General features: G+C 41.6%; 1 protein-coding gene across 1 annotated transcript in view; it reads left to right on the forward strand.

Annotated features, from left to right (window-relative positions):
• EIF4ENIF1 (eukaryotic translation initiation factor 4E nuclear import factor 1) overlaps positions 1 to 26351 on the forward strand; it is a 42408-nt gene extending 16057 nt beyond the window's left edge. The window contains exons 5-19 of the mRNA XM_082853764.1: positions 2772 to 3058; positions 3308 to 3506; positions 7053 to 7228; positions 12260 to 12395; positions 12615 to 12794; positions 13432 to 13664; positions 16701 to 16772; positions 17212 to 17395; positions 18331 to 18410; positions 18750 to 18889; positions 21406 to 21490; positions 22757 to 22889; positions 24052 to 24396; positions 24650 to 24814; positions 25394 to 26351. Coding sequence (XP_082709890.1) covers positions 2772 to 3058; positions 3308 to 3506; positions 7053 to 7228; positions 12260 to 12395; positions 12615 to 12794; positions 13432 to 13664; positions 16701 to 16772; positions 17212 to 17395; positions 18331 to 18410; positions 18750 to 18889; positions 21406 to 21490; positions 22757 to 22889; positions 24052 to 24396; positions 24650 to 24814; positions 25394 to 25635 — 2657 coding nt within the window. The 3' untranslated portion in view covers positions 25636 to 26351. The remainder of the gene's footprint in view (positions 1 to 2771; positions 3059 to 3307; positions 3507 to 7052; positions 7229 to 12259; positions 12396 to 12614; positions 12795 to 13431; positions 13665 to 16700; positions 16773 to 17211; positions 17396 to 18330; positions 18411 to 18749; positions 18890 to 21405; positions 21491 to 22756; positions 22890 to 24051; positions 24397 to 24649; positions 24815 to 25393) is intronic.
• The last annotated feature ends 1409 nt before the right edge of the window (positions 26352 to 27760 follow it).

The raw sequence follows: 27760 nt of genomic DNA on the forward strand, positions 1-27760 counted from the left end.
TAGACTGTATTAGGCTATGTGCTTTTGAATTAAAAGTACCAGGTCTTTCATTGAAGTGGATAACTGAGTTAGATGTGGGGACCCTAAAGCTGTGCTGGAGAGCTGGTTATGCCCAGTCTCAGGTGAGACTTTTCCTCAGGTATAAGTTAGTTCCGGCAGTTCTTAATTCACAATAGAGTATGATCTGAATACTGGGTTTCGATGTGGTTTGCGTCTGGAGTAAAGTTTGATCTTCCATACCTTTCCCCCTTTAAACTAGAAAAGTGAAATGGATAGCGGGCAATATAAAAGCTAGTCAAGGAACTAGTTGCAAGAGGGAACTCTTTTTGAGATGAGAGGAACATGCATCATAAAACCAACTTGGAATTGAACAAAGATGGGGTGATGACTGTAGCTTGAGCTGTAAGACCCTTCTACACAGATGAAAACTTAGAAGCAACCTAAATGTCCAGCAGTAGAAATGAAGTTGAGTAAACTTTAGTATATCCATATATAGGAGTGTTCAGCTGTAAAAACATGTTGGAGACATGTTCACCAAGTTATGCAAAACTGTCTATTTTGTGTCTTATTTTTGGACGAAAACAGTGCATGGAAAGTCTGGAAAAGTGCATACCAAAACATTTTAGGAAATGTTTCTAGTGAGAGGATTAAAGGAGGTTTTCCTCACTTGGACTTATCTTTAGTTTTCTGATTTTCCTAGGAAGAATTTTTGTGTGTGGTGACATGTTTTTCTTTCATCTTTATTGAGGTAAAATTGGCATTCGATAGACTGGTACATAAATGGCACATAAAGTGTACCATTTGATGTTTTGACATGTGAATACAATGTGAAACCATTACCACAATCAAAGTAATAAGCATTTCCATCACAGCTAAAAGTTCCCTAGCACCCCATGTGTCCCTTCTTACACTCCACCCCCGCCCCACAGGCAAGCACTGGTCGGCTTTCTGTCACTATAGATTAGTTTACATTTCCTAAAGTTTAACATAAATGGACTTATACAGTACGTATTCTTTGGGTAGCTTCTTCCACTCAAAATAATTGTTTTAAGATTCATTCATGTTTTGGGGTATATAAAAGTTCGTTCCTTTTTATTGCCTAGGAGTATTCCATTGTGTGAATTTGCCATAGTTTATCAATTTATCTGTTGATAGACATTTGGGTTGTTTCAAGTTTCTGACTATTAACCAAAACTACTCTGAACATTCATGTACAAGTCTCTCTATAGACATGCTTTCTTTTTTCGGCTGAATATCTAAGAGTCGGATGGCTGGGTTCTATAGTAGATGTATCTTTAATGTTTTGAGAAACTGCCAAGCTGTTTTGCAAAGTGGTTATCCCATTTTACATTTCCACCAGCAGTGTGTGAAAGTTCTACTTGCTTCACATCCTCATCAGCACTTGGAACGGTCAGTCTTTTTGATTTTAGCCAGTCTAACAGGCATGTATCACATTACTGTTTGATTTACATTTCCCTAATGATTAATGTTGAGTATCTTTTCATATACTTATTTGCCATCCATATATCATCTTTGGTGAAGTGGCTCTTCAAACCAGTTGTCCTTTTTAGTTTTTAAGAGTTGTTATATGTATCGGATACAGGTCCTTTATGAGATATATTCTTTTCTTTTATTGGCCACGCCTTGTGGCTTGCAGGATCTTAGTTCCCCAACCAGGGTTCAAACCGGCACCCTCGGCAGTGAGAGCTCAGAGCCCTAACCACGGAAATTCCCTCAGATATATTCTTTGAAATATGTTCTCCCAATCTGTGGCTTGTTTTTGTATTCTCTGAACAGTAACTTACAAAATGCAAAAGTTTTAGATTTTGATCAAATCCAGTTTATCTTTTTTTTTTTTTTTTTTTTTTTGCGGTACACGGGCCTCTCACTCTTGTGGCCTTTCCCGTTGCGGAGCACAGGCTCTGGACGTGCAGGCTCAGCAGCCATGGCTCACGGGCCCAGCCGCTCCGCGGCATGTGGGGTCTTCCCGGACCAGGGCACGAACCCATGTCCCCTGCATAGGCAGGCGGACTCTCAACCATTGCGCCACCAGGGAAGCCCCAGTTTATCATTTTTTAAGATAGATTGTGCTCCTGGTGTCATGCCTAAGAAAACTGTGCTAACCCAGTGTCACAGATTTCCTCCATATTTTCTTCTAGAAGTTTTATAGCTTTAGGGGTTACATTTAGATCTATGATCCATTTTGAGTTCATTTTTGTATATGGTGGTAGGTATGAATTTAAGTCTTTTCTTTTTGCATGTGGATATTCAGCTGTTCAATACTTTCAATACTTTCTTTTTAAGTGGTTACTGTTTCAAATACTGACACCTACTGTAGTTTATTAATTGACAAAACATTTGCTAATAATTACATAGATAAGAATTTAGTCAAGGGACTTCCCTGGCGGTCCAGTGATTAACACTTCGTATTTCCACTGGAGGGGGCGAGGGTTCGATCCCTGGTGAGGGAACTAAGATCCTGCATGCTGCACTGCGCAGCAAATTTAAAAAAAAAGGCGGGGGAGGGGGGGATTTAGTCAAAACAAAGGGATTATGGAGATTAATCATGGAAAATTATTAATTATAAAGTATATTTATTCCTCCGAAAAGATGAAGGTTTGCTCATCTTCGTTAAATATGTGAGCTCTCTAGCTGTTTTAGTGGTGACTCTTTTCCAGTACCCCCATGGCCACCAGTCATGGACAGACCACCTAGAGAGGAAGAATGCCCTTGCTGGTTTGCTTAACTTTCTCTTTCCGGCATCTTTCCAGATCCTCGAGAGCGTGTGAAAGAAGATGACTTAGATGTTGTTCTCAGCCCACAGAGACGAAGCTTTGGAGGGGGCTGCCACGTGACAGCTGCTGTTAGCTCCCGGCGCTCAGGAAGCCCATTGGAGAAAGACAGTGATGGGCTCCGCCTGCTTGGTGGACGAAGGATTGGCAGTGGGAGGATAATCTCTGCTCGGACCTTTGAGAAGGATCACCGTCTTAGCGATAAGGACCTGCGAGACTTGAGAGACAGAGACCGAGAGAGGGACTACAAGGACAAGCGTTTCAGGGTTTGTCTCCTAGATCCTCTGGCACCTTGTGTGTTCACTTCGTTTATACCCGGTTACCCTGAAATGCTGGGTGAACATAGCCCGTTGTTAAGCCGGAGGGAGGAACAGAGAGCTGGGGAGGGGCTTCAGGTCTATAGCATAGCATCTTCATTGTACTACTGAGCGTTATTTAATTCATCAGTCCTTGATTGAGGTAGAAATGCCGTAACTAGAATCCTATTTTTTATTTTGCATTATGTACTTTTCCAGAGGGAGTTTGTGGATAGTAAGCGTGTCTTTGAGCGTAGAAGAAATGATTCCTACACAGAAGAAGAACCAGAATGGTTCTCAGCTGGACCCACAAGTCAGTCTGAAACCATTGAGCTGACTGGCTTTGATGATAAGATACTGGAAGAAGACCATAAGGGGAGAAAAAGAACAAGGCGACGGACAGCCTCTGTGAAGGAAGGTCAGCAGAAACTTTCAGAGGAAAGCTCACTGTTCTGAAATGAGATGTGCTTATAATTGGCTTAATTGTACACTTAGGAATAGGCACCAGTGTTAAAAGTGGCAAGTTTTTAATGTTGAAGTCTGATTTTGAAACTTCTTCCTGAGTGTGAGTTCAGTGTGTGTAGATTGTACTACTGTCTCCTCAATTTGTCCTGCCTGCAGTGCTAAACAGAAAAGTCTCCCATTACCCAGTAAGAGAACTATGTACACCAAAGGGTTCCCCAGAGGTAAGAGGATGTGATAGAAATAATGAGGGGTCTCATTTATTGAGCATGTATGTACTGGACACGTGGTAAGCGTTTTGTCAGTATAATCCTACTTCTGACAACCCTGTGAAGCAGATATTATTGCGCCCATCTTATAGATGAGCAAATGGAGATGCAGGCAGCTTATGTGACTTGTCTGTGGACACTGAAGAAGTGAGTAGGGAAGTTCGGAGTTGAATAAGATGCTGTGCTTCAGAGCCCACCTCCTTCACCATGGTGTTAGGCCTTCATAGTGTTGTCACTTGGCTTCTCCCAAACTCACTTTTCTCAGGTATCTTCCTTGCTAAACTGAAGAAGCCAGAGCTAATGTGCGAGGGGTACCTGGTGAAGGGTGGGGGCCCACTAGTCGTGTTCAGAGCAGTGACCAGGCTGGTGGTCTTGGGAGGAAGCAGGGAAGAGGCAGGTGGGTAACCTGGGAGACTTTGCTGTTAAATTGCCTTTGAGAGATAGCTTTGTCTCACACTCAGACTAAAGCAGCACCAGCAAGTGTGGTCTTTTCACCTCATGGTAAAGATCAGGCTTCTGATGAGAAAAAGCCCATCTTTTTCTTAACTGAGATGAAATCTGAATTTCAACCATTCTTGTATCAACATGGGAGGAGCCAAAAGTAGCAAAATATATCAGTAGTGTCACCTCCTCACCTTACAGATGCAAAGAGACAGGACTGGAAAGAGGTGACAACCAAGACCCTGTCCCGTGGGTTTAATGGCAGTGCCTCAAGTATCAATAGAATCCAGGGGTCTGGGCTCTCTCACCCCATTGGTTAATTGCCCTAGCTACTGTGTTTAAGATAAACAGGTATTCTAGTTGCATCTTGGCTGCAAGAACGAAAGGACTGGGAGGGATGATGAGCACCTTTGAATCCATTTATGTCTGTGTTCCAGCTTTCCATTGAACTTGGTATGTAGAGTTCTCTGCAGGCATGTAATAGTGCTGGGAGTATAGCCATGGACAAGACAAATGTGTTCCTTGCCTGCATGATTTTAATACAGGTGTGTGTTGAGCACCTACTCTACAGGGCCCAGTGCTAGGTATTGTACAGATGGTGATGAATGAAACAATTTGAATATGTATTTCACTTATAAACAAAAAACAATTATGTAGAAGGAGGAAATGGTTAGAACCCTCCACTGATAGAAAATTTTAATTTGTATTCTCTCTAATGAAAAGTGTATGTTCATTCTGGACTTCCTGGCAGTCCAGTGGTTAAGACTCCACGGGGCATGGGTTCGATCACTAGTCGGGGAACTAAGATCCTGCATGCCGTGCAATGCAGCCAAAAAAAAAAAAAGAAAAAGAAAAGAAAAGTATATGTTCATTCTGAAATGTGATAATAACACTTGCCCTTAGTTATCTTTCCTGGGTCCCTGGCTTTTGAGACTATCATAATAAATGGCCAGTTGTGTTTGTCTGCTAATGCATGTTCCTACCCACTCTCAGTTGTCAGGCCCAGTTTGCTCTCAAGCTGGCATAAAATTACATGTGGGGCACTTCTGCTGCTTGCATCTCTGTTAAGAGATGTTCTCATCTCAACACAAAATAAAAGAGAATAGGAGAAATACTGAAGTTTTTTTGTAAGAGTATGAACTAAGTACAGACTCTCTTCTGGCTGTCATCCTAAAGTAGGTAGACAGGTTCTGGTGGGTTAAATGAGTTAGAGAGAAGCACTGCTCTAGTGGAAAAGGACACAAACTTGGCATTGATTAGGCTATTAAGTTGTTTACCTTTTCTAGAGCTTGGTTTCTGTGTCTGTAAAATGAGGAAAATACCGCCACCAAAGTAGTCGTTATAGTTAAATGTCAGTCTTTAAGGAACATCGTTTACCTCTGCTGGTTGGCAGTAAGTGTGTGCTGACCCACTGGAGAGGCTGCCCGTTGCCTTGTCCATGGCTCACAAACGTCCGTCTCGCCAGTTGCCTTAGGCCCTCAGAAGGCCCAGGGTTCTGAGGCGGCAGGCACCTCTGTGGAGGGGCAGTGCTGCCTTACACACACAGCACAGCATGGAAGAGCACTGCTGGCCCACCTAGGGTTGAAGTTTCTGCCACCTGCTAGTATTGAGACCTTGGGTAAGCAAGCCACTTAACCTTTCAGTTGTTGTCCCCTGCCTTGTTGTCTAGCTTTTTGAAGTGTTATTGGAATGAAAGCAGATGATAGCATTTAGCCTCTCTTGGTCTAGAATATCCTGGATGAATAATGAGACTACAGTCCTGTTGGGGCCTTTTGAGAAGGGATGGGTCCAGGCTTTGGCACTTTTTTTTTCCTAGGAGGACTTCATGTCTGCTGTGATCTTGAAACTATAGGCAGCTTTTACATTGGTGCTTTTGCAGGGAGGGGCTTTAGGAGTTCTGTTCTTCAAATTAATAAGTTGATTTTCCAGTATCTCAGTGCACTTATTTTAAAAGGAAAAAGTCTGTTTTTATCTGAAGGATTTTGCCTTTTGCCCATCCTCTGGCTAAAACTAAGATGTTAGCTTCCGTCAATGGAAACTTGGTAGCTTCTCTTAGACCTTATCTTCCCATGCTAACAACCAGACATAACTCAGTTTTAAATGAACCGGGCACTGCGGAGTAAGACACAGCTGATGAGAGCAGCTTTCCTGCCTCAGAAAGCTCAGTCTCACCAGACTGTTCCTATAATATAGTGTGATAAGTACTCTGAGAGATAACACAAACATTATAGAGAAGGTGGTGATTAATTTTTTGGTAGGGTAAAAATGGGTAGGCAGTGCAGACTTTGTAGTGGAGGTGACATTTGAGCTTTGCCTTGAAGGATGAACTACAATCAGTAGGCAAATGAAACTTGCCCTTGGACTAGGTTTCACATAAATACCTTAGGTTGCTGAACCCTGACTTAAGGTGGTGATGCAGATGCATGGGTGAAAGCAGAGCCAAATTAATTTCATTCCATTTTTAAGCAGTAAGAGAGGCTCAAAAATTGTCCTTTAAAAAAAAAATTAGAAAAAAAATCCACTACATTATAGAAAACTTGAAGAATGGGCAGAGGAGGGATCATAATCCTTCCTAAATCATGTTGGTGTTCTGACTTGTTACTAAGTCTTTTTTCCTCCTCTAGCTCCCATAGGAAGGGAACTGTTTTACTATTGCAAGTGCTGCACTGGCACAAGAAGTCTGCTTTTAAAGTCATCTGTGGCTCTTCTGCATGTGTGATGATGCTGAGGCCACAAAATATGTCTGGAGCAGTTTACATGATCAGACTGTCTTTGTCCGGTTTTGCTTTCAGGCATGGTCGAGTGCAATGGAGGAGTGGCCGAAGAGGATGAGGTGGAGGTCATCCTTGAACAGGAGCCTGCTGCTGATCAGGAAGTGCCAAGGGATGCCGTCTTGCCCGAGCAGTCCCCAGGAGAATTTGACTTTAATGAGTTCTTTAACCTTGATAAGGTGCCATGCTTGGCTTCGGTGAGTGTAGCAGCATGCTTATCAACATGGATGGAGCAACTGTAGGGTTAAATTTGACCTGAGTCTTTAAGATACCTCTTTTTAAAGTTTTGTTTTGCTAGATGATTGGGAGTTTCTTGGCTTTTATTCTTAAATATTATTTGAATTTTTGTTGGCTTCGTTTTGAGAGGCTAAGTGGAAATGACTAAGTGAGAATTCTATACCAGTTAACTTTTTCCAGGTTGTTAGCATTGGATTAAGAATTCTTCAGATGTTTAAGAACATTGTCTGCTTTTATTTTTAAGTTGTTAAGTGTTTGTTACAGAGCCTTATTGTGGAGGTGGATTTTTATTACTGATGATCAGTATCATACTGATCTGCATTCCTTGGGTAAGGCTGGTTAGGTGGTACCTGTGTGATGTGATGGTTCTGAAAACCTTTCATGAAAAGGAATGTGGGATACTATCACTGTTGCTGTTAAACTGTTGAGGTCTAATCTTTCTCGACTTTTAAAGTAGAAACAGTAAGACATCCCAAATCTTCACTTGGTACCTGCCCTTGCTCCTGTCCCCTTTGGCCATTTAGGGATTAGTAATGCCTCATCAAATTTTTGGAGAAAAGATAAAACTGTGGCCTATGCCCCCAGAATTGAGATTTTTCTGTGGTTGCTGAAAGAGTGCATAGGACTGATGAAATAGAATTTTAAAAACCATTTGACCAAAAGCATCTGTACGTCCCAGATGTTCTTTACAGGACATGAAATACAGCAAGTAAGTTTGACCAGTCCTTTAGAACTAGTGGTTCTAACTTAACTTACTCTACTCCTTAACTGTAACTGCTTCTTGTTTGATCATTGTATGAGTGGACAAAGCTGGGCATGACAGAGAGGCATGCCTTTGTCATTTGCCTGCCCCCAAAAGCCTAAAAGATGGCCACCTGGAATAGGTGAGCAGACACTGCATAGCACTGATAGGTACAAGGCCACAGGTGAGTTCTAGGGCAGTACTTCTCAAATTCTCTATGGTGAAGGCCAGGTTTTATTTCCAATCCATTGAGGACCAGTACCTTAGTATAAAGTACAAATATCACAGCAATGCCCAGTTGCTATAAAAGTTGCTAAGCATTTACTCCGGCTCTCAGCTTACCTCATTGTGGACCAGCTTGGCCCAAGAGCACACTTTTCTATAGCGCTGTTCAGGAATATGTGGAGGGCGGCTGCAGATCAACCGGCAGCTGCGTGGTTTTGCTCCTTAAGTTCTAGCACAGTTTTAACTGTAAGTCCTCTAGCCAGATACGTCACTTACAGTGAGCTGGCCAGTAGTCCTTTGGCTCACTATGAGCGGAAGGGTTGCATCCAGATATGAGTTTAATTTACTTGATGTAAAACTGAGTGATCCTCTCAAATTCTTAGCTTTTGAGGGGACAGTAATTTTTTATTTTTATACCAGCTGTGTTTAGTGACATTTTTTTTTTTGCATTCTCCTAGAAGACAGATGGAAATCTTATTGTAAAAAGTTTTCACAGCAAAAGGTCAAAATTTAGAGGCCTGTACTTGGCTCCAAATGTGAGTACCTGTGAAACATACCTGTGTAACTAGGCAGAGGAAGAATTCAAAACTAAACTTTTAATAATAGGTAACATGCATACAGTGCTGATTGTTTTAGGCTTTGTATCCAATAAGTCATTTAATCCCCACAAAACTCTTGTAAGTTAGATTACTACTGTTTCTGTTTTACAGGTGAGGAAGGCAGGCACAGAGAGGTTTAAATAACTTGCCTAAAGTCACATAGCTAGTTAGTAGTGGAAACTGAATTCTAATTTTTGTAGTTTCAGTTAACAGTCTTTACTCCTAATTCCCCCCAACTATACTGCCTATAAAGCATAAAAGGGAGGAATAGGAACTCAGCACCATCTTATCCTTTGGCCCTCACCCTCAATCAAAACTTGGTTAATTCTGAGAAGGTACCTGGCTAGGAAATCTCTCCATGCTTTTCATGGAGGTACTACTCATTAAGGTGTATATTCTATAATAGATTCACTTAAAAGCAAAGCTGGGATCAGTAAAAAGAGATGCTCTGGTTGTGCTGTATAACCAGCTGGACTCTATTATAATGCTCAGAAAATGACCAGTCATTTGGGAAAAATAAGAAGGGCTATATAAGATTTGAATATCAACTGACAAATAATATAAACTGTTTGAGGTATAGTACCTGGCACTTAGTAGGCCCCACAGATGTTGGGTATTAATTGGCATAAACAGAATTACACCTATATTTTTAAGCTATATTTACTGGCATTGCAATACATCAGAAGTTGACAGCCACGAAAATCTGTACAAAATGAAAATTTAGATCACATGTGCAAATAATTTCAGTTATGTAATTAAAAATAAGCTGATTTTAGATATGCAGCTCTTACTACAGTACCTGATACATAACAGGTACATAGAAGTATTTTGTTTTTGTTTTTTTTGCGGTACGCGGGCCTCTCACCGCTGTGGCCTCTCCCGTTGCGGAGCACAGGCTCAGCCGCTCCGCGGCATGTGGGATCCTCCCAAACCGGGGCACGAACCCACATCCCATGCATTGGTAGGTGGACCCCCAACCACTGCGCCACCAGGGAAGCCCTATAGAAGTATTTTGAATGAAGAAAAACGAAATCAAAACAAATCCTAAACTATGTAGAGTGATGAACAGGAGCATGACATAGAAAAACCTTGGTGAAATAATCAAAAGTGTGCTAAGGTGAAAGTGTGTAACCTTAAATGCATTCATTATAAATCCAAAGAAAAATCAAGCTAGAGTGAAACAAATACAAAAATATGGAAATTCCCATAAAAGTGGAAAGTAATGAAAGAAAAGCATTGATTAGTAAAACTTAGTAATTGTCAAAGAGCAAAAATATTTCACAATATCTGTATCAGAATAATATGAATCCTAGGATATGACTAGTCTAAATGACCCTTAACGGACCAAACTAACAGTCATATAGGTTACCTTAAAAATGCTATTAAAAATGTAGTCTAGAAAGAGCAGCTGAAACATACCAGACTGCAGTTCACAGTCTCCTCTTCTTGACTAGCTTAGGCTGTGGGATGTAGCGGCAGTCAGCTGAGTACCAATGTGCATAAGGGGAGGGAGGGAGGGACTGGTATTAGAGTATCCCTGCTGGCTCTGGTAAAAAATGACTGACTAGATAAACTCTTAAGATTCTTTTTGGGTTCAAAATGCTCTAGCTTCTTGAAATTGGCATTTATAGTAAGTGGTGTGTAAAAGCGACTGTCTCTACTTATGTTTTAGCTATAATAAAACTTAACTTCTCTAACAAACAAAGTTGGTCACTGACAAAATATGGAAATGACTTTCTTAACACTTACTGTCAAATCTTTAGAAAATGTCCAGATACCTTATATTCACTTCCTTTACTTTTTCATGTTCCTCCTGTGTATCTTCTGGCTTTTTTCCTATACAATATGATCAGAGGAAATAAAAACAAAGTGCAAAGCTATTTTTACTATTTTTAAAATTTCAAACTCTTTTCAAAATTAAAATATTTTAAACAGCTGTAGCTTTTACTTTTAAAAATTCCTGTTTATCACCAAGGTGGTTGGGTTTTGGGTACAATTCCCAATTTTTCACAGTGAAACATCACTATAATGCTTCTCCTATAATTTAATGATTGCAAATTAGTGGACTTGAAAGTCAGCATTTGCTGGCACAGCCTGTTTGTTTACAATCATTTTGTATTCATGTCTGCAGGGTTTGCCAGTACTTGTCAAAGCCAAATCCAATAAAAAAAATTGGTCTTTGCCCTAAAAAAAAGAAAAAAGAAAAAGTCAGCATTATTTAAGGTATGAGAGTCTACAAGTGGAATGTGATTGAAACTGTTGAATAATACCTAAGAAAATAGAAGTACCACAAGTAATCAATGTCTCGGTCTTGTGTTGAAGAGAATTATTTGTGGCTTAGATTGGGTATGTGTTATGAGAAAATTCTTCCAGATAAGAATAAAAGAATAAATCTAACCTTCCACTGCTGAACTTTGACTAGAAACTGGGGGTTTTAGACTTCAGATAAAACAAAGTCCCTAACTCTGTCATCTATGTACCAGTCTTGAGAAAAACCTGTTTTCTGTTTATGCCTTATTGTCAAGGATGTGCCTCATTTTGGGATTGATATTTGCTTTATCTTGTCTTTTCTAAATATTGATAAGAGAACTGCATAAAGGTCATTTTGGATATTTAATTAGATTTATAATAGGGTACAACTGAAAATTTCATTTTCAATGCTTAAATTTAGTTTTTAAGAAGGATTGGTAATAGAAATTGCTGTTATGAAACAGCATTGAAGAAATTACTTCTGATCATAGTGCATCATTTAATTGCTCTTATTATTAAACCGAAAACTATGGAGGTCAGATCTAAAAGAAAACGAACACCTGAAAACTTTCCATTAAGTTCAAACAGATATTAGAGATCAATTAAAAGTTCATCTTTCACATTCTGACTTGGACTTTGACTAGGAAACATGATCTTTATGAACTCTACTTTTTAGCTTTTGGGTTCTGAAATTGTCAGCATTGGATTTCATGATGTTTATTACAACCTTGAGGTTGCTGAAGTCTGAAGCAAGGGTTTTCTTTCATCAGCTCTCCATACCTGATGCTTAGTTGAAGGTCACTCATCAGCTTGGCAATGGAATGCTTTACTCTGGTGCTGATTTTGATTTCAAAACTATACCCTCTTAGAACATTGATGGATTTTCTAATGAGGCAAAAATAGAAAACCAGAACACTTTCTGTAGCACAGATGTTTTGCTTTATATGCTTAGAGAATACATGGTTGGTTATGCCCAAGTTTGGGTTACTCAGAAATGATCCAGGAGGGGAAGAAAAGTTAAAGATGATCAGAATCCTAAGTTCTGAGGGTGTTTGCCTTCAGGTCAGCAGCATCAAAGGAAGTTTCAAAGTAAGTGACCCTTTCTTAAAATTTGAACCTTCTTGTCCTTTTCACCTAGAAACTATTATCTTAGCTTCTTTTATCTTTCCCTTTAGATGATAGAAGATGTTTTGGGAGAAGGGTCAGTCTCTGCCAGTCGATTTAGTAGGTGGTTCTCTAACCCGAGCCGATCAGGAAGCCGATCCAGCAGTCTTGGATCAACACCACATGAAGAGCTGGAGAGACTTGCAGGTAAAATTGCTTCAGGTTCTGGTCTTAATGTAGACTTGAGCTTTCCCTGATATGGTTCATTTTGTCTTCATTAGTCAGGGGTCCATTAAAGGGTTTCTGGATACTGAAAAAACCCTTCAATTGGTGTCCTTTTAATACTGTTGAAGATATGTTTTATTGGGACATATGTGTGCTTTATTGGGACCAATTAATTATGAATATATTTACTTGCAATACTAGGTCTGGAACAAGCCATCCTCTCTCCTGGACAGAACTCGGGGAATTATTTTGCTCCTATACCATTAGAAGACCATGCTGAAAATAAAGTGGATATTCTAGAAATGCTACAGAAAGCCAAAGTGGATTTAAAACCTCTCCTTTCCAGCCTTTCTGCAAATAAAGAAAAGCTTAAAGAGAGCTGTAAGTTTTTATTAGAGTCTGCTTTAGATATTTGAAACATTTGGATGCTCTGTCTTAATGGCAGAATTGGTTCTAACAGACTGCTATCTCATCAAAAGTCAGATAATGGTGGGTTTTGTTTAATGTTCTTCAAAAAAACTTTTTATCAAACACTACCACCTCTTTGAGAATCTGGTAGTCACTGGGTCACAAGCTCCATGGTAAGAACTTTTCTTCTAAGTCCTCCTTACCTGGAGCCTGAGTATAACACTCCCGTGAATGTTGTAGTCCTCCCGAGCATAACTTGGCAGCTCCTCACACCTCTGCCCCAGTCTGCCATGTTCTTGCTTAGGTTATTAAGCCCTCAACATACAACCTTCGTGATATATTAACCATAGTGCAGGTAGCACTCTTTCTCATGTTGGGCCATCTGGGATTCCTGTCCCTGGTAATAAGTCTCCAAAAGACTCATTATAAGAAGTCCTCCTGCAGGATCTCAGTGCCTTAAGTTTGTCTGTTTTTGGTGTCAGCCTTTTCTGACCACCTCAATTCAACTGTGAAATAAATTATTTTCACCTTAACCATCATGGTATACAAAGAGAATTCCTACCACATATTCCTTTGCTTCGCTTAACCTGGACTTTTTTCAACCTTTCAGCACATTCAGGGGTTGTGCTTTCAGTGGAAGAGGTAGAAGCAGGGCTCAAGGGCTTGAAGGTGGACCAGCAGGTGAAGAATTCAACTCCCTTTATGGCAGAGCATTTAGAGGAGACCCTGAGTACTGTGACCAGCAATCGACAGCTCAGAAAAGATGGAGATATGACTGCATTCAACAAGCTAGTGAGCACCATGAAGGCAAGTGGGACTTTGCCTTCTCAGCCCAAAGTCAGCGTAAGTATTTGGCACAAACCCCAACCTTTTCTCCTTCTCCCTCTTTCTATTCCACTTCCCACCCAATAAATGGCTTTTAAAAAAGGTATTCCGAGTAAGTTGGAAATTCTTTAGTAGTCAGTTGGTCCTTGCTACTTTTGTGTGTTTTTTAATTATCGCTATACTGTTTGTTACTTGAAAAAGCAGGCTTGTGGTTAATCTGTAGTTACTGTGCATGACAGTACAGCGATTGAAAGATTCAGACATAACTTGCTTATCTTAACTCACTGCTGAAAAAAAAAAAGGTGTAAACATACCTTTTGGAATGAGCTCCAGAGAAGGTTTTCAGTTTATTCAGCTACTTAAGTTAAAGTAACTTACCATATTTTTTAGAGTAAAATCTTTTCACAACTTCTAATTACTCCCAGATACCTGAGATTACTTGCTTTCTTGATTAGGCAGTTGACAGGTATACATATCATTTGTAAAGTATCTAAGATGAATTTTTCAAGACAGTTGCATTCTGTTAATTTACTAATAAAAAAAAGCTGTGACTCCAAACTTATAAAACACCTTTAGACATGAAGTTGGGTTACAAGGTGACTGCATGTCAGTAAATGCAGGTGTGTAGCACATACTGGTCTTTGTCATAACACATTTAGAGGGCGCCTCTCAGCCATGGTCTGTGTGTTACTGTTGCTAACCCTTGATGATACAAAGTGAAAGGGAAATGGTAAATCTGAATAGTAAATAAAAACATAGACTTACTCTAGTTGCTATGTTATAGCAAATTTACCAAACTGAGTTTTGCCTCTTGTTTTTCCTGACACCTTCTTGTCTGAGAGCTATAGGTTAACCATGGGAGAAGTAGCTGTTTCATTGTGCCTTGTACCAGTGGAGGGCAGCTGATTTTTGATGTTTCTTTTCTGACCAGCTGTTAGTGCTAGATCCTAACAGACGCCATTGTTCCTGGCCTACCTACCTGACTCTCTGCCTCTGAAAGGAGGCATCTCAGATAGGTATAAGATAGACTTATTTCTGTGTATCTGACCACACCATGCCAGTAATAGGGGAATGTTCCTTGTAAGCTGCTTTAGATAATTTCCATGCAAAGAATTACTAGATATAAATGCTTTCAAATGAGGACCAGATTACAGGACTGCAAACTATCCTGTTCTGCTTTCTTGTTATTGGGTTGGCCAAAAAGTCCATTTAGGGTTTTCTGTGATTTAACGGAAAAACCCAAACAAACTTTTTGGTCAACCCAGTACCTTTATGTCATGGTGATTACGTGCTGACTACAGTGGTAGGGGTCAAATCTTGTAAATAGCCACTTTTATTGTAAGTAAAGAAATGGGAGCAGGGGAATTCAACAGTTTACCTGATGCTTTTGAACATCTTCTTTCAGATATGATTCTAGGGTTTGATATTAACACAGTTGACCCGGAGTTGTGAGGATAACTGGTATGATGTTGGGGTTTCAGTGCTCTGAAATATATCTGGCTTCAGCTGAGGGAATGAGCCTCAAACACACGCATAAAGGAATGGATGATATAATTTAAGGTGCTACAAAGAGTAACACAAACTCAACCTAGAAAAGAAAGCAACAAGAAAATAATGTAATAAGTGCACCGGGCATTATCCCAAAATATTACTTGATTTGCATATTGTTGTTTAAGTCATGGAATTCTTCCAAGCTGTTTCTGATCTGCCTCTGTTTTGGTTCAATCATACTGTTTATCCCCAAAATAGGACATGTTGGTTCCGTCTAAACTCTATTTCAAATTAAATTGTAGACACTATCCTCCAAATATAGTAAGCCATGTAGTATAAAGTTGCCTATTTGGTTTTTTTTTGTTTTTTTTAAATAAATTTATTTATTTTATTTATTTACTTTTGGCTGTGTTGGGTCTTCGTTGCTGGGCGCGGGCTTTCTCTAGTTGCGGCGAGCGGGGGCTACTTTCCGTTGCGGTGCACGGGCTTCTCATTGCGGTGGCTTCTCTTGTTGTGGAGCACAGGCTGTAGGCGCACAGGCTTCAGTAGTTGTGGCACGCAGGCTCAGTAGTTGTGGCACACAGGCCTGCTCCACGGCATGTGGGATCTTCCCAGAGCAGGGCTCGAACCTGTGTCCCCTGCCTTGGCAGGCGGATTCTTAACCACTGCGCCACCAAGGAAGCCCGCCTATTTGTTTTTGTTAAACGGAATTAAATGACTCTTGAGGAGATCTTATTAAAATCATTTACAGTCAGTTCCAATTCCAAAACCAGCAATGAAACACTTGGATATCTTTGGGCTATTTGTCACTCCCGAGGACATTGCTGTGGACCTTGGCAGTTCCAGCTTGTGGAAGGGAAACTGACAGAGAAAGCACTTCAGGCAGAGCTAAATGGACACAAGGATGTCCTGAAGCACCAGAGGTAATACAAGTTCGATGCAAAATATAACTGCTGCTGCATTAAAAGAGCTAAAAGTGGAGGATATGAATTTTGCCCTGTATATGAGACCCATTTGGAGTAGCTTGTTAAAAAATAATAAAGTTTAAATTTCCTGAAATATGAAACTCTGAAATATCACAATTTTGGCCAAACTCACATGTTGTTACTAGGTTTTTCGTACCATCTATGGTCTATAAATCTTGTTAAAGACAATGGGTAGCAAAGGTTGCCTCAAATTAAAATCTATAGATTATCAAAATTTCCTACTTGTGCCTTCTCAGTAAGTAAGTGTTCCCCTGTTTCACCATTTTCTTTTCCCCTTCTTTTGGTCACAGTGTTAGAAATAGTAAAATGGACTTAGGGTTACCACAGAAAAGACCTTGTCTGAGGGTCTCTGAGTGGACTTTGCACGTACATGTGAAAATTCTTTCTGTTCCGAGATCTTTGGGACCTGTGTGATGAGAGAGTGGGACAAGTTGATCTGACTTTTCTGTGATATGGACATCATTCTGCTGTTAAGTGCCAACTCCCTGGGGAGTTTTTATGTTTTCTTGTGGTGGTCCCCAATTAATAAGTTTAGTATGTAAGAAGGTTAAAACCAGTTTTCCTTTGATTTTTTTAGCGAACGCTTGAAAGCCATTTGATGTCCCCTGCTGAGATTCCAAGCCAGCCTGTCCCTAAGAACATCTTGCAGGTACTTCACAATCTTATACCGAGGCCTTGGAGTCCTGAACAGTAGTCCTCCGAACTGGTTTTGTGTAGTGGTCCACCTTTGGGCCTTAGAGAATGATCCATGTTGCCCGGCAACGAAGGATACGATGTTGCTGCCTGACATAGTTCTGTGTCGCTTGTTAATCTCAATGTGGGGTGGGTAGGTGGCTAAAAAAGATGATGAAGTAAGTGCTTGGTTTCCAGTTTGCAGGTTTGCAATTTCTATGGAAATTTAAAGTATCTAACTTATATTTGTAGCACTAACTTAAAGGAAATGTTGGTAGCTGAACATTCAGAGCAATTTGTTGAATGTACATGTGCCAAGTCCTTTAGTGCAACAGGAGGGAGATTCATCATTGGCAACCTCTGACTAGGAGGAAGAACTAGGTTTGTTCACAAGGATTTGACTTTTCTGCCTTTAGGAACTTCTGGGTCCACCTGTTCAGAGACCTGCTTCTTCCAATCTTCTGAGTGGCCTTATGGGGAGCTTGGAGCCTACGACATCTTTACTGGGCCAAAGAGCACCCTCTCCTCCCTTGTCACAGGTGTTTCAGACGAGAGCAGCCTCAGCAGACTACCTTCGTCCCAGAATACCATCACCAATTGGTAAATGCTTTTGTGCGTAGATGCCTATCTGTTATCATTTCCCCTCCCTTTCCCCTAGGTTATACCTCTCCCTTAAAACTGGCAAAGTCTTTTTCATGGGTATCCTTGAAGAGTTTAAAAAGAAATGTCTTAATTTGTTATGATTTTTTCAGGGGGTGGTAAGGACACAGATGTGGAAGATAGTTTATTATCCAGCTGCCCTTCTAGATAAATAGGTTCATGTTGAAGTTTTGTACTTTTTCTCTTGAGGTTGATCTAAATTGGATCCAGCTTTTTAGTCATCTTCCTTATTTTGGGAATTCAATCTAGAAAAGTTAATTTGGCTCCATAGGTTTTTCCTTAATAGAGAAGTCAGAGTAGTGGCTCTCTACCAACCTGGTGAAGTTGTACACGACCAACTGGGAGGTCTTGTGGCTAATTCAGAACATGAATGGAAGAAGCACTTCCAGAAAGCTGTCTTAGCAAAGTGTTGTACACAATCTCAGTGTTCTTGCACCTGCGACCACTTTAGGCTGCTGGCTGCTCTGGCCCCTGCCAGTCATACCTTGAGAGGAAGTTTTTGTAATCTTTCCACAATTAGGGAGATATAATGGAAAGAGTATGAACCTCACAGCACTGGCCTCTGCTTTGGTATCAGCTGGTGTGGTTGCAATGGGCCAAATCACTGGCTAGAAAAGCTATTCTCTCCCAGATAGAGGTCTCGGCTCTGAAAGAAACAAAACTGACAGCTTAGCTGGGAAGATAGATACCAGCAGTTTGAGTCATTAAGTGCTCTGATTGAGGTCCACAGAAGAAGAGAGACATCATCAGCCCAGGGAATCAGTACTTCCTGAAAGAGATGGTGTTCAGCGAGGAGCAGCATGCATTGGTGATAATGCCTCTTGGAGGGACAGGTGCTATCTTGACATGCACTGAATCTTTAACCTTCCCAACAGGTTTCACACCAGGACCACAGCAGCTTCTCGGAGATCCATTCCAAGGCATGCGCAAGCCCATGAGCCCTGTCACAGCCCAGGTCTGGCTGAGCTCTTTCTCAAACTTAATCTGTTGCTTGCTTTTTACCCTTATTGTTGCTTGTGGGATAGAGAATTAAATTGCTGCAATGCTTGGAAGTGGTTTTGAATTACAACTCAAGCTCAGTGAAGGCTAGAAAATTGGTGAAATTATGTCATACTTAAATAGCTGAAATTCTGTTCAGTGGATGGCAGCATAGTTTAGTCAGGTTCGCAGTATCTAATTTCTCTCAGCTGCTGCTTAAACATACCTTTCCCAAAAGAGCAAAGAGAGACCTTTGTAGAAAGTGCACTGACTGTCATTCTTCTGCTGACCCCCCTCTGCCACTTCTGTTCAGCAGATGAGCCAGCTAGAATTGCAACAGGCAGCTTTGGAGGGACTGGCCCTGCCACATGACCTTGCAGTGCAGGCAGCAAACTTCTACCAGCCTGGTTTTGGCAAACCACAGGTGGACAGAACCAGAGATGGATTCAGAAACAGGTAAATTATTAATCCTACCCTTGTGGAGATTTGCAAATTAGTTATCCATAGTATAACTTCTGTTTTACACACTGATATATTATACAATATATGGTGACAGTTCCATCTCCTGAATGTTCAGTAGAGGAAATCGTATGATTGAATTCTAGTGCAGGGGCATAGGCTTTTCATCCTATATAATTTTATTTATATTTTTCATTTAGCGGATTCGTTTTTACAGATGTAGCTAGCATAGCTACTTATTTGCAGTTATGCTTATGAAATGATGAAAAGTAAAACTACACCTAGCTTCCTCCCCCTCAGATTCCTTGTTGAGTATCAAACTGTGCCTTGATTCAGGTTTGTTGGTCAGAGCTGTTAACAAATGATGACTGACTTCACTCTCCTCCCATTCTCTCCACTAGTTTCAACAAGTAGTGAAATGAAATGAACCATAAGTTGGGGAGGAAAGGGTAGCAATATTGTTTTTTATTGTAAAATAAAATAAGCAGAAAACTGCATGAAGCAAATGTATGGCTTATTGTAAGGTAAACTCTTGTTAGCTACCCAGAAGCCCTCCTTGTGCCTTATCCCGATAATACCCCTTTTCTCCAGAAGTGACCATTGTCCAGTCTTTAAAAGTAATCACCACCTTCGTATTTTTAATTTTATCACCAAAATATGCATCCTTGAACACTGTACTCCTGCCCCATATAGTATTTGGTACTTAAGCCGTATTTGTTTTGATGTGATTATTAAAATTGCTGTCTCAGTGTCTTCCTTTAGCTGGTTTTGTATGTTGAAACTTTCAGAAAACATTGGGACCAGTAAGTACCCCATTCCCTTGCATAAATGTGTCTGATCTATAGCCCTCAGCCTAAACAGAGAGCTCAGGACTGGTCTGCCAAGCCCCTTCACTGGACTTCTCTCTACAATGTAACGATTTGTTGACCTTCAAAGCACTTTTGATATCCACAATTTAATTTGCTCTTGGCAACAACTCTGTGAGGTAGATGGGGTAAAGAACTGCATTTTACAGATACAGAAACTTAGGTTTTTAAAATGTGACTTACTTGAAGCTAGGAGGTAGATCCAAGTCACTGTCAGTGGAGCCTTCAATTTTTAGATCAAATGGCAGGCCTTCCCTGAATACCCTGTACACAATTGTGTCCCCCAACAGATATGGTTTCTCCTTGCCTTGCTTTATTTTTTTATTGAACCTATCACCTTCTAGCATATTTTTTTTTCTGTCTCCCTGCCCATAGTAACCCTTCTATCCTGCAAACACAAGAATGTAATGAAGCCAGAGATTTTTGTTTTGTTTACTGCTGTATCCCCAGCACCTAGAACAGTGTCTAGCACATAGTAGGTGCTTAAATATGTTTATCAGAAGGAATAAATGATAGGTCGTGCAGAACCACCAGATTGGAGGTTACCTCTTAGTCACCCAGAGTACTACTGTCTCTCTCTCCCCTTGTCGTCATACTCATAGAGTCTCAGGGTGGCAGCACTGGGGCTTACCTGGTACAGACTGGAAAGAAGCCATGAGTTTAGGATTCCCATCTGCTTATGAGTCAGAGAACTTCCAGAATCACTGACTGTACTTGGAGCTTTGGCCTTTGCAGAACAAGGTCTGACATGGCTGAAATGCAGTGAAGCTTTGATTAGCCAGTGAACTCACATAGTTCATTCTTCTCTCAGCCTGTTTATGTCATCATCAACTGTTTCCTGTTTTCTTCCAAGTTAAGAGAGAATAAGTAGGATGTCTGGGGAGAGAAGGGAAGTCTGCTCTTTTAAACTTTATAAGGGAAGCCTGGGACCAACCCTGTGTGTAGACCAGGAGTAGCGGGGAATGCTTCATGTAACTGGGTCCTAAAATAGCTCAAAGTCTTGGTGCTCTATTTGACTTGAATCAGTGTCTCACAGAGCCTCAGTTCTATGCCAGGCACTATACTACTCAGTGTTGCTCCCTACCTTCTGGAGCACAGCCTGCCCTACAGAATAAAGGCCCTCCCTAGCCTACCTCACTGGAATAGTCAGCAAGTAAACTACACACTAGCGCTGGATAACCCTACATTCCCAAGGCCTTCCTGAGTCCCTGTACCTGTTCCTTCTACCTGAATCATTGTTCTCCGTCTGTAGTTTATCATTGGCACACTCAATGCAGCTCCTTCCAAGAGAAGCTTTTGCAAAGTCCCTGCATCGTAGGGGTATCCTCTCATTCCTTCTACCCCTCATTTTCCCATTGTACTTTGTTGGTACCCTAATATTGACATTCCTTGTTTGCCCTAGGTTAGTAAGTATCTCCCCTAGATGAGAGTTCTTGCAAGGCACGGGACCATGTATCATTAAGCTTTTGTTTTTCCTCAGAACTTAGCACATGGTTTTGCATATGTTAGACACTTACTAAATGCTTGGGAAATTGAATTGAAGAAAGGAAATGGGATGCTTCCTAGGCTGGCCTTGAGTTTTATGTGGTTTTAGAACTTGGAGTTTGAGCAGCTTGGGGCTCACACTGATAATTGGTTTGTTCACAGGCAACCGCGAGTGACCAAGTCACCAGCACCTGTGCACGGAGGGAATTCCTCTTCCCCTGCCCCAGCCGCCTCCATCACAAGCATGGTCAGTGACCTTTGCCTTTGTGAATGACTCCTAGGCTTCTCCCTGTTTGGTTGTGCCTATGTTGGATCACTGTGTACCCCAAAATGTCCTTGAGTGCCTTCCACAAGAGTCAGTGATTTAATAGACTTTTATGCCTGCCTATTTATTAGGCCCTCCCCTCTCAGGATACAGTCTAACTCAGGATTCTAAGTTCTAGTGAAGCCCCTACCTTGGGGAAAGTGTGTTCCAGGAGATAGACAAGTAAGGGCCAGAGCATACAGCGTGGTGTGATATGTTCAAACAAATGAAGAATTGGAGTGAGGAGCAGGGAGGACAGGGGTAAGGATAGGAGGTGAGGTGACTGGGCTTGGAGCATGGGAAGTCCAGAGAAACATGGTGGGAGTTCACGAATTCAGATTCAGGTCTCAATACAAGTTAAGGCTGGGATAGAGAGGTTTGCTTACTTGTGGTGACAAGTCAAGTTTTACAGCCGACTCGTGTACCAGCATTATTTACCTTTTTTAGGTTTCATCCCCCCACAGACCTTTATCACCTAGTCAAAGCTGATAAGGGGAAAAGACTATTGCTCTGTACTTCAGGACCTCAAGTGGGTCTTTGCACTAAGCACCCTGAAGGCAGAATCTAAGAGCTTTTCTGTTCATAATTCATGCCCTGTCTCCTGTCATCAAGGATTTGGGATTGTTTAATGAGAAAAGTTGCATGCATAATAAAATCATCAATGTAAAAGTAGGCAATAAAGAGGTGGGAAGAAATGACCCCAAATAGTGAGTACTGGTGGCTGAGGAGACCTTTAAGAACATAATTGTGGATTTTCTGGTAGCCAGGTTAAGATGGGAAACACTACAAGTATAGAGAAATTTAGGTTCTGTGGTTGTCGCTGAAATGTCCTTTCCTAGCTGGGAGGGCTGCTGTTGCAGGGTATACTTCTGGCCATGTTCTTTCCCCCTTCCCAGCCTAATCCTGAAGCAGAGGCTGCCATAGGCAGATCCCCATCACCGCAGACAGGTAGATTGAAGCTTCTGTGCTTCAACTACCTTTATGCTAGAGCTAAATCTATGTTTTGATGAAATTGTGAGCATGGGATGGTGCACTTGGGCCACCGCCTATTTGGCCCATCCTGTTGCTTTTCTTCCAGCAGCTAGAGACCAGACGTTGGAGTTGGCCTCTGCCACATGTAGCCAGAAGGGGACTCTTCAGCTTCAGTAGTTTGGCCAGTTGATTAGGAAAGGCATTTAAAGAATGTGTTAATACTGTTTTTCTCTGCAGCTTTCTCCTTCCTTCACTCCTACCTCAGTGATTCGTAAGATGTACGAGAGCAAAGAGAAAAGCAAGGAGGAGCCAGCATCTGGAAAAGCAGCTCTTGGTGACAGTAAAGAGGACACTCAGAAGCCCAGTGAAGGTACTGCAGAGCTGTTGAGGATGTACTGCCCAATAACGTATGTGACAGAGCATCAGCCTGCAAAGCCCTGGGCAAGACCCCTGGTTGCTTTGGACCACAGTTCTGTGTCTAACAGTGAGAAGGGTTGGACCAGCTCACAGTTACTTAAGCCACTTGAAATTCTGACCAATCTAACAGTGGCAGGCATGAGTGCTGGTATTAGGAAGAACAAGCATTAGTTTAGGATCCTTATTTTGGCTTGAATTATTAGTACATTTATTTGGCAAATTAATAAAAGTTCAACCAGGTTTATTTCTGAAAGGTTCTCTCCAGTCTGTGGAGACTAATCATCTAATAAAACCTGCAGTGGGTGAAGCATATAGGAGGTGTGTGAGAGCCTTTTATAAATATGTAGAAAATGTAAGAGGTTTTTAGGGGTTGCACAGTTGGGATTTTAAGGACATGGTGAAACAGATTCTAATGAGTGAGGTTTACATAGGTCTAGAGTATTGGTCTGAGAGCTTTTTGCCTGTGAGAAAGCTTCTGAGAAAAAAAGAAAAAAGAAATCCTGTTGGTCCTACTAAAAGGCAGTTCAGATTCCTTCACCAGACTATACTTACTCTTTAAGCTTTCTGTTGTGATGGATTTGCATAATTTTACTCACTTGATTTTCCCCTTAGACTAAAAAGCATGTTAATCCCAAGCAGCTGACTAGGATAGGACTAGCTCCCACACAGATGCAGACCACAGGCATATGGGCAGACCAGGGTGCCCAACTGAGTTAGACCACCAGACCTGATATGCCAGGCTTGCTTGCCCATAGCTATTCCTGGATTGGGAAGGTTGTAAGAACAAAGATGTGGGCTTCTTAAGTTATCTCATTTACAACTTCAGAGTCTTTGGTTTTTTAGAGTGTAGCAAAAATAAACTCTTGCAGCAAGGTGTTGGAAGACTGGAAAACTTGGGGTCTGCTCCCAGGTCTGTCCTTAACTACCCATGACCTTGACTAGGCCTGTTCATAAGGCCAAACGATGGTCCCTACGATGCAATCCTCTAAATTTGTTGAGGGGATCAAATAAGGATTGTGAGCTTTCTAAGAAATGAGTTACTGGATCATTGGGAGGACAATGTGTTTGAGAAAAGTTTGCCAATACCAAAATATTCTCTTTCTGGATCCTTACAGAGAACCTCCTGTCATCCAGCTCTGTGCCCACTGCTGATCAAGACTCTTCTCCCACTACAAATCCCAAACTATCAACCCTACAGCGGTTTTCATGTTCCACCCCACTATCACAGACCAGTCGTTACACCAAAGAACAAGATTATCGACCTAAAGCAACTGGGAGAAAAACACCCACCTTGGCATCCCCAGTTCCAGGAACACCTTTTCTCCGCCCTGTGCACCAAGTCCCCCTTGTCCCCCATGTCCCCATCGTTCGGCCTGCTCACCAGCTTCACCCAGGGTTGGTCCAAAGGATGCTGGCCCAGGGAGTACATCCACAGCATCTTCCAAGTTTGCTCCAAGCTGGTGAGTTTCTGACCTGGCATGATGACAGTTGCTAGAACTGATGGTTTTCATCCCTAAAAAGATGTTACTAGGTTTTTTCCATTTTAACCAGTGGGTCCAATCTGATCTATCCCTTAGTCGATTAAAAGATTAGGAACCTAGCATTGAGCATTCTTCATTCTTAATAAACTTTCTGATTAGCAAAACTGTATAGTCAGGCTTGAAAATTTCCAGGTAGATTATTTCTCACCAGTTTCTTCTTTCTGCCCAATAGGTGTGCTTCCTCCTGGGATGGACCTGACTCATTTACAGGGACTATCTGGCCCAATCCTGGGTCAACCCTTTTACCCTTTACCTGCCACTAGTCACCCTCTCCTAAACCCTCGTCCTGGGACACCTCTGCATCTGGCAATGATGCAACAGCAGCTACAGCGCTCAGGTAAGTTCAGAAATGGGCCAGATGAGCTGAGGATGGGCTCGGGCTTAAAGTTTTTGAACCAGTTTCCAGTGAAGGGGATAAAATGACACTGACCATTCACCCTAGCAAGACTGGGATAAGGGTGTAATCAGAGAATAGGATGAAGTAAACCGACCTCTGTGGGATTTGGAATTCCTGTGAAGACAGTGGGAGAGCCAGGTGTGCTCTGGCTTTTTTTTTTTTCTTTTGTCCCTTTGCCTCTTAGGAGAGGAGGCTGAGAATCCTGACAGATTCAGCATAGGGACTGCCGAGAGTAGATGCTCTCTCGCCAGCTTATGTCATTGCTTCTGCTTGTCTTGGGAAGTAGTGGGCATGTCATCTAGGATGGGCTCTCAATATGGATTGCTTCTGAATAGCTCAGCTTTCTAAGGTACTGTCTTCTGGCATTTTGCAAAGGAATTTCCTAAAGAAGCCTAGAATCAATCACGTGGTAAAGAATTCTGTTTGGAGTTTCATGGATAGGATTTGAGTGAAGCAGGGTCTGCTAGAGAACTACTTCCCCTCCTTGTGCTCTGAATGATAACGTTCTTATCGCCACAGTTCTTCATCCTCCAGGGTCTGGTTCCCAGGCAGCTGCTGTTAGCGTTCAGACGACGCCTCAGAATGTGCCCAGCCGGTCAGGCCTGCCTCATGTGCACTCCCAACTAGAGCACCGCCCCAGCCAGAGGAGCAGCTCCCCCGTGGGCCTTGCCAAATGGTTTGGCTCAGATGTGCTACAGCAGCCCCTGCCCTCCATGCCCGCCAAAGTCATCAGTGTAGATGAACTGGAGTACCGACAATGAGCAGGGCAGCAGGCTTGTCTAAGCCTGGACCTTTTGGTGGCACCCTGGTCAGGACTCTGCTTCCTCATCTCATGTTGGTTTATGGGCTTTTACTTTGTAGCACTCTGTGCGAAGCTGTTGAAGGGCACCTAGGCACCTGGTGTTGTCTGCATTATGATGGAAGGAACTTATTAACCAATCGAGTGGAGGCTACATGGTCTGAATACAGGATGCAGTGTTGTCAGTCCTGAATACAGGAAACAGTCTTTTTTTGTAAGATATGTGAATGAAGTGTTGGTGTCTTCACCAAAAGGTGGCACCTTAAGGGTTCTGAGGAAATAAATGTGTAGACCCTTATGTACAGACCTGTGTATAAACAACTTTTGTACATACATATAGGATAGCTTTTTTGAACTTATACAGCTGTACATAAAAGTAGCTGATATTAGTTAAGCCTGTGTCAACAGTTTGGATTTTTTTTCACTTGTACATTTGGGACTTTTTCTTTTGGTTGATTAAAGTTGCATATGCTAAGTGTGTGAATGAAGTGAATGGCACTGTTGTGTTTATTTCTTCCTGAATCCCTTCCTCTTCACTAGGTTCTTTGAGGGAAGTTATCTTAAGTTTTTTCTTTAGAACTCATGGAATTGAACTCTGATTTGGGAGAAGGAAACTATGGCCCTCTTTCTTGAGCCTTAAAGACCCCAATGGGCCAGTTCAGGCTGGGCTGACCTTACAGGTAGTATTGATTGTGGCTAATACCAGATGATGGTGTGCAATTTCTAAAATTAAACCCACCTAGTGAAAACTATTTGTTTATTGGGGTAAAAGTCAGCGGTTTGTTGCCTTCCTGTTCTCCAGGTCAAAGTCCCCTATAGGGAAAAATGGGGCCTTAGAGTTCTGATTCAATCCATAAATTTTTTCCATATAAAACTTCCCTCAAGACTCTGGTGCCTGTGTTAACTGATTTCTTGTGTGCTCTACCTCATTCCTCAACTCACAATTATTTTAATTATTCATCTTAACTACATGCACAACATTGGAGACAAGGATTCTACTATAATACTCTAACTATGGCCTCAAGTCCCCTTTCCTCACTTAAGGTTTTTTAGTCCCACCAATCTGAGGTGACAGATCTTCTTGATTTGTCATCCAGTATCTCGATAACTCACCCAGTATCTCGACACTTGTCTATTTAGGGCCATCAAAGCTACTTTGACTTCATACTAGAGGGTCAAATAATGAGGCCATTCTCTGATTCACAGGTGAAATGAGCAAGATGGGTGGATTTTGAGTACAAGGGTGAAAAACAGCCTCAGTGTTAAGGGTGCAGCCTATAAACCTGGAGCTGCCCACCCTGCCCTATATTCTTCCAGGAACACAAGAAAGCAGGTTGCTTTTCAACCAAACCTGGCTTTGTGGACTGAGCATGAGGTCTGTCTCTTCCTAGTACTTCAACTTCATTAGCCCTCCCTCCCTGCAGTAGGATTTGGTGAGTGATTCTTCAACTTCAGAAATAAGCCCTGTTTAGAATTCTCACAAATGCTTTGTTTCTATAAACAAAAGCTGGAAAACAATCTCAAGTAACAGTGGCAGAACATAGACACCTGAATCTAATTCCATCTTTCCTGTGTGTCCTTTCACCTTCCCTTTCATGTTGAACCAATAGTTAATAGGTGTAGAGTGGGGAGGATTGGTTTGAAGCTGCCTGTGAGGGCCTCCTTTTCAGACTTAGAAGCTGGTATGACAGAAATGAACAAATGCAGGCACCAAGCAGAGGGCAAAGCCATTAGCCAATAACTGGTGAGATGGAGCCAGAAGGAAATAAAGGAGTGTTGCTAAGAATAGCACAGCAGAAGCTAAACGGCACAAAAACTATTTTGGTGAATGGAAGAGTAGAGGCAAAAGAGGAAGTTAATGCAGTCTTCAGGAGCTAAAAGCCAGATATAGAGTAAGGGCAATGGAAGAGTAGAGGCAAAAGAGGAAGTTAATGCAGTCTTCAAGAGTTAAAAGCCAGACATAGAGTAAGGGCAGGAGGACTTGATGACATGATGTCTCAGCTAACAAGGTATCTTACGTGGAGCAACTTTGGAAAGTCTAGCAGGCATGAAATGAGTTTAGAAGCAATCAAGACTGGAAGGATGTG

This window comes from Leucopleurus acutus, assembly GCF_964270905.1.
Source record: "Leucopleurus acutus genome assembly, chromosome: 13".
Lineage (NCBI taxonomy): Eukaryota > Metazoa > Chordata > Mammalia > Artiodactyla > Delphinidae > Leucopleurus > Leucopleurus acutus.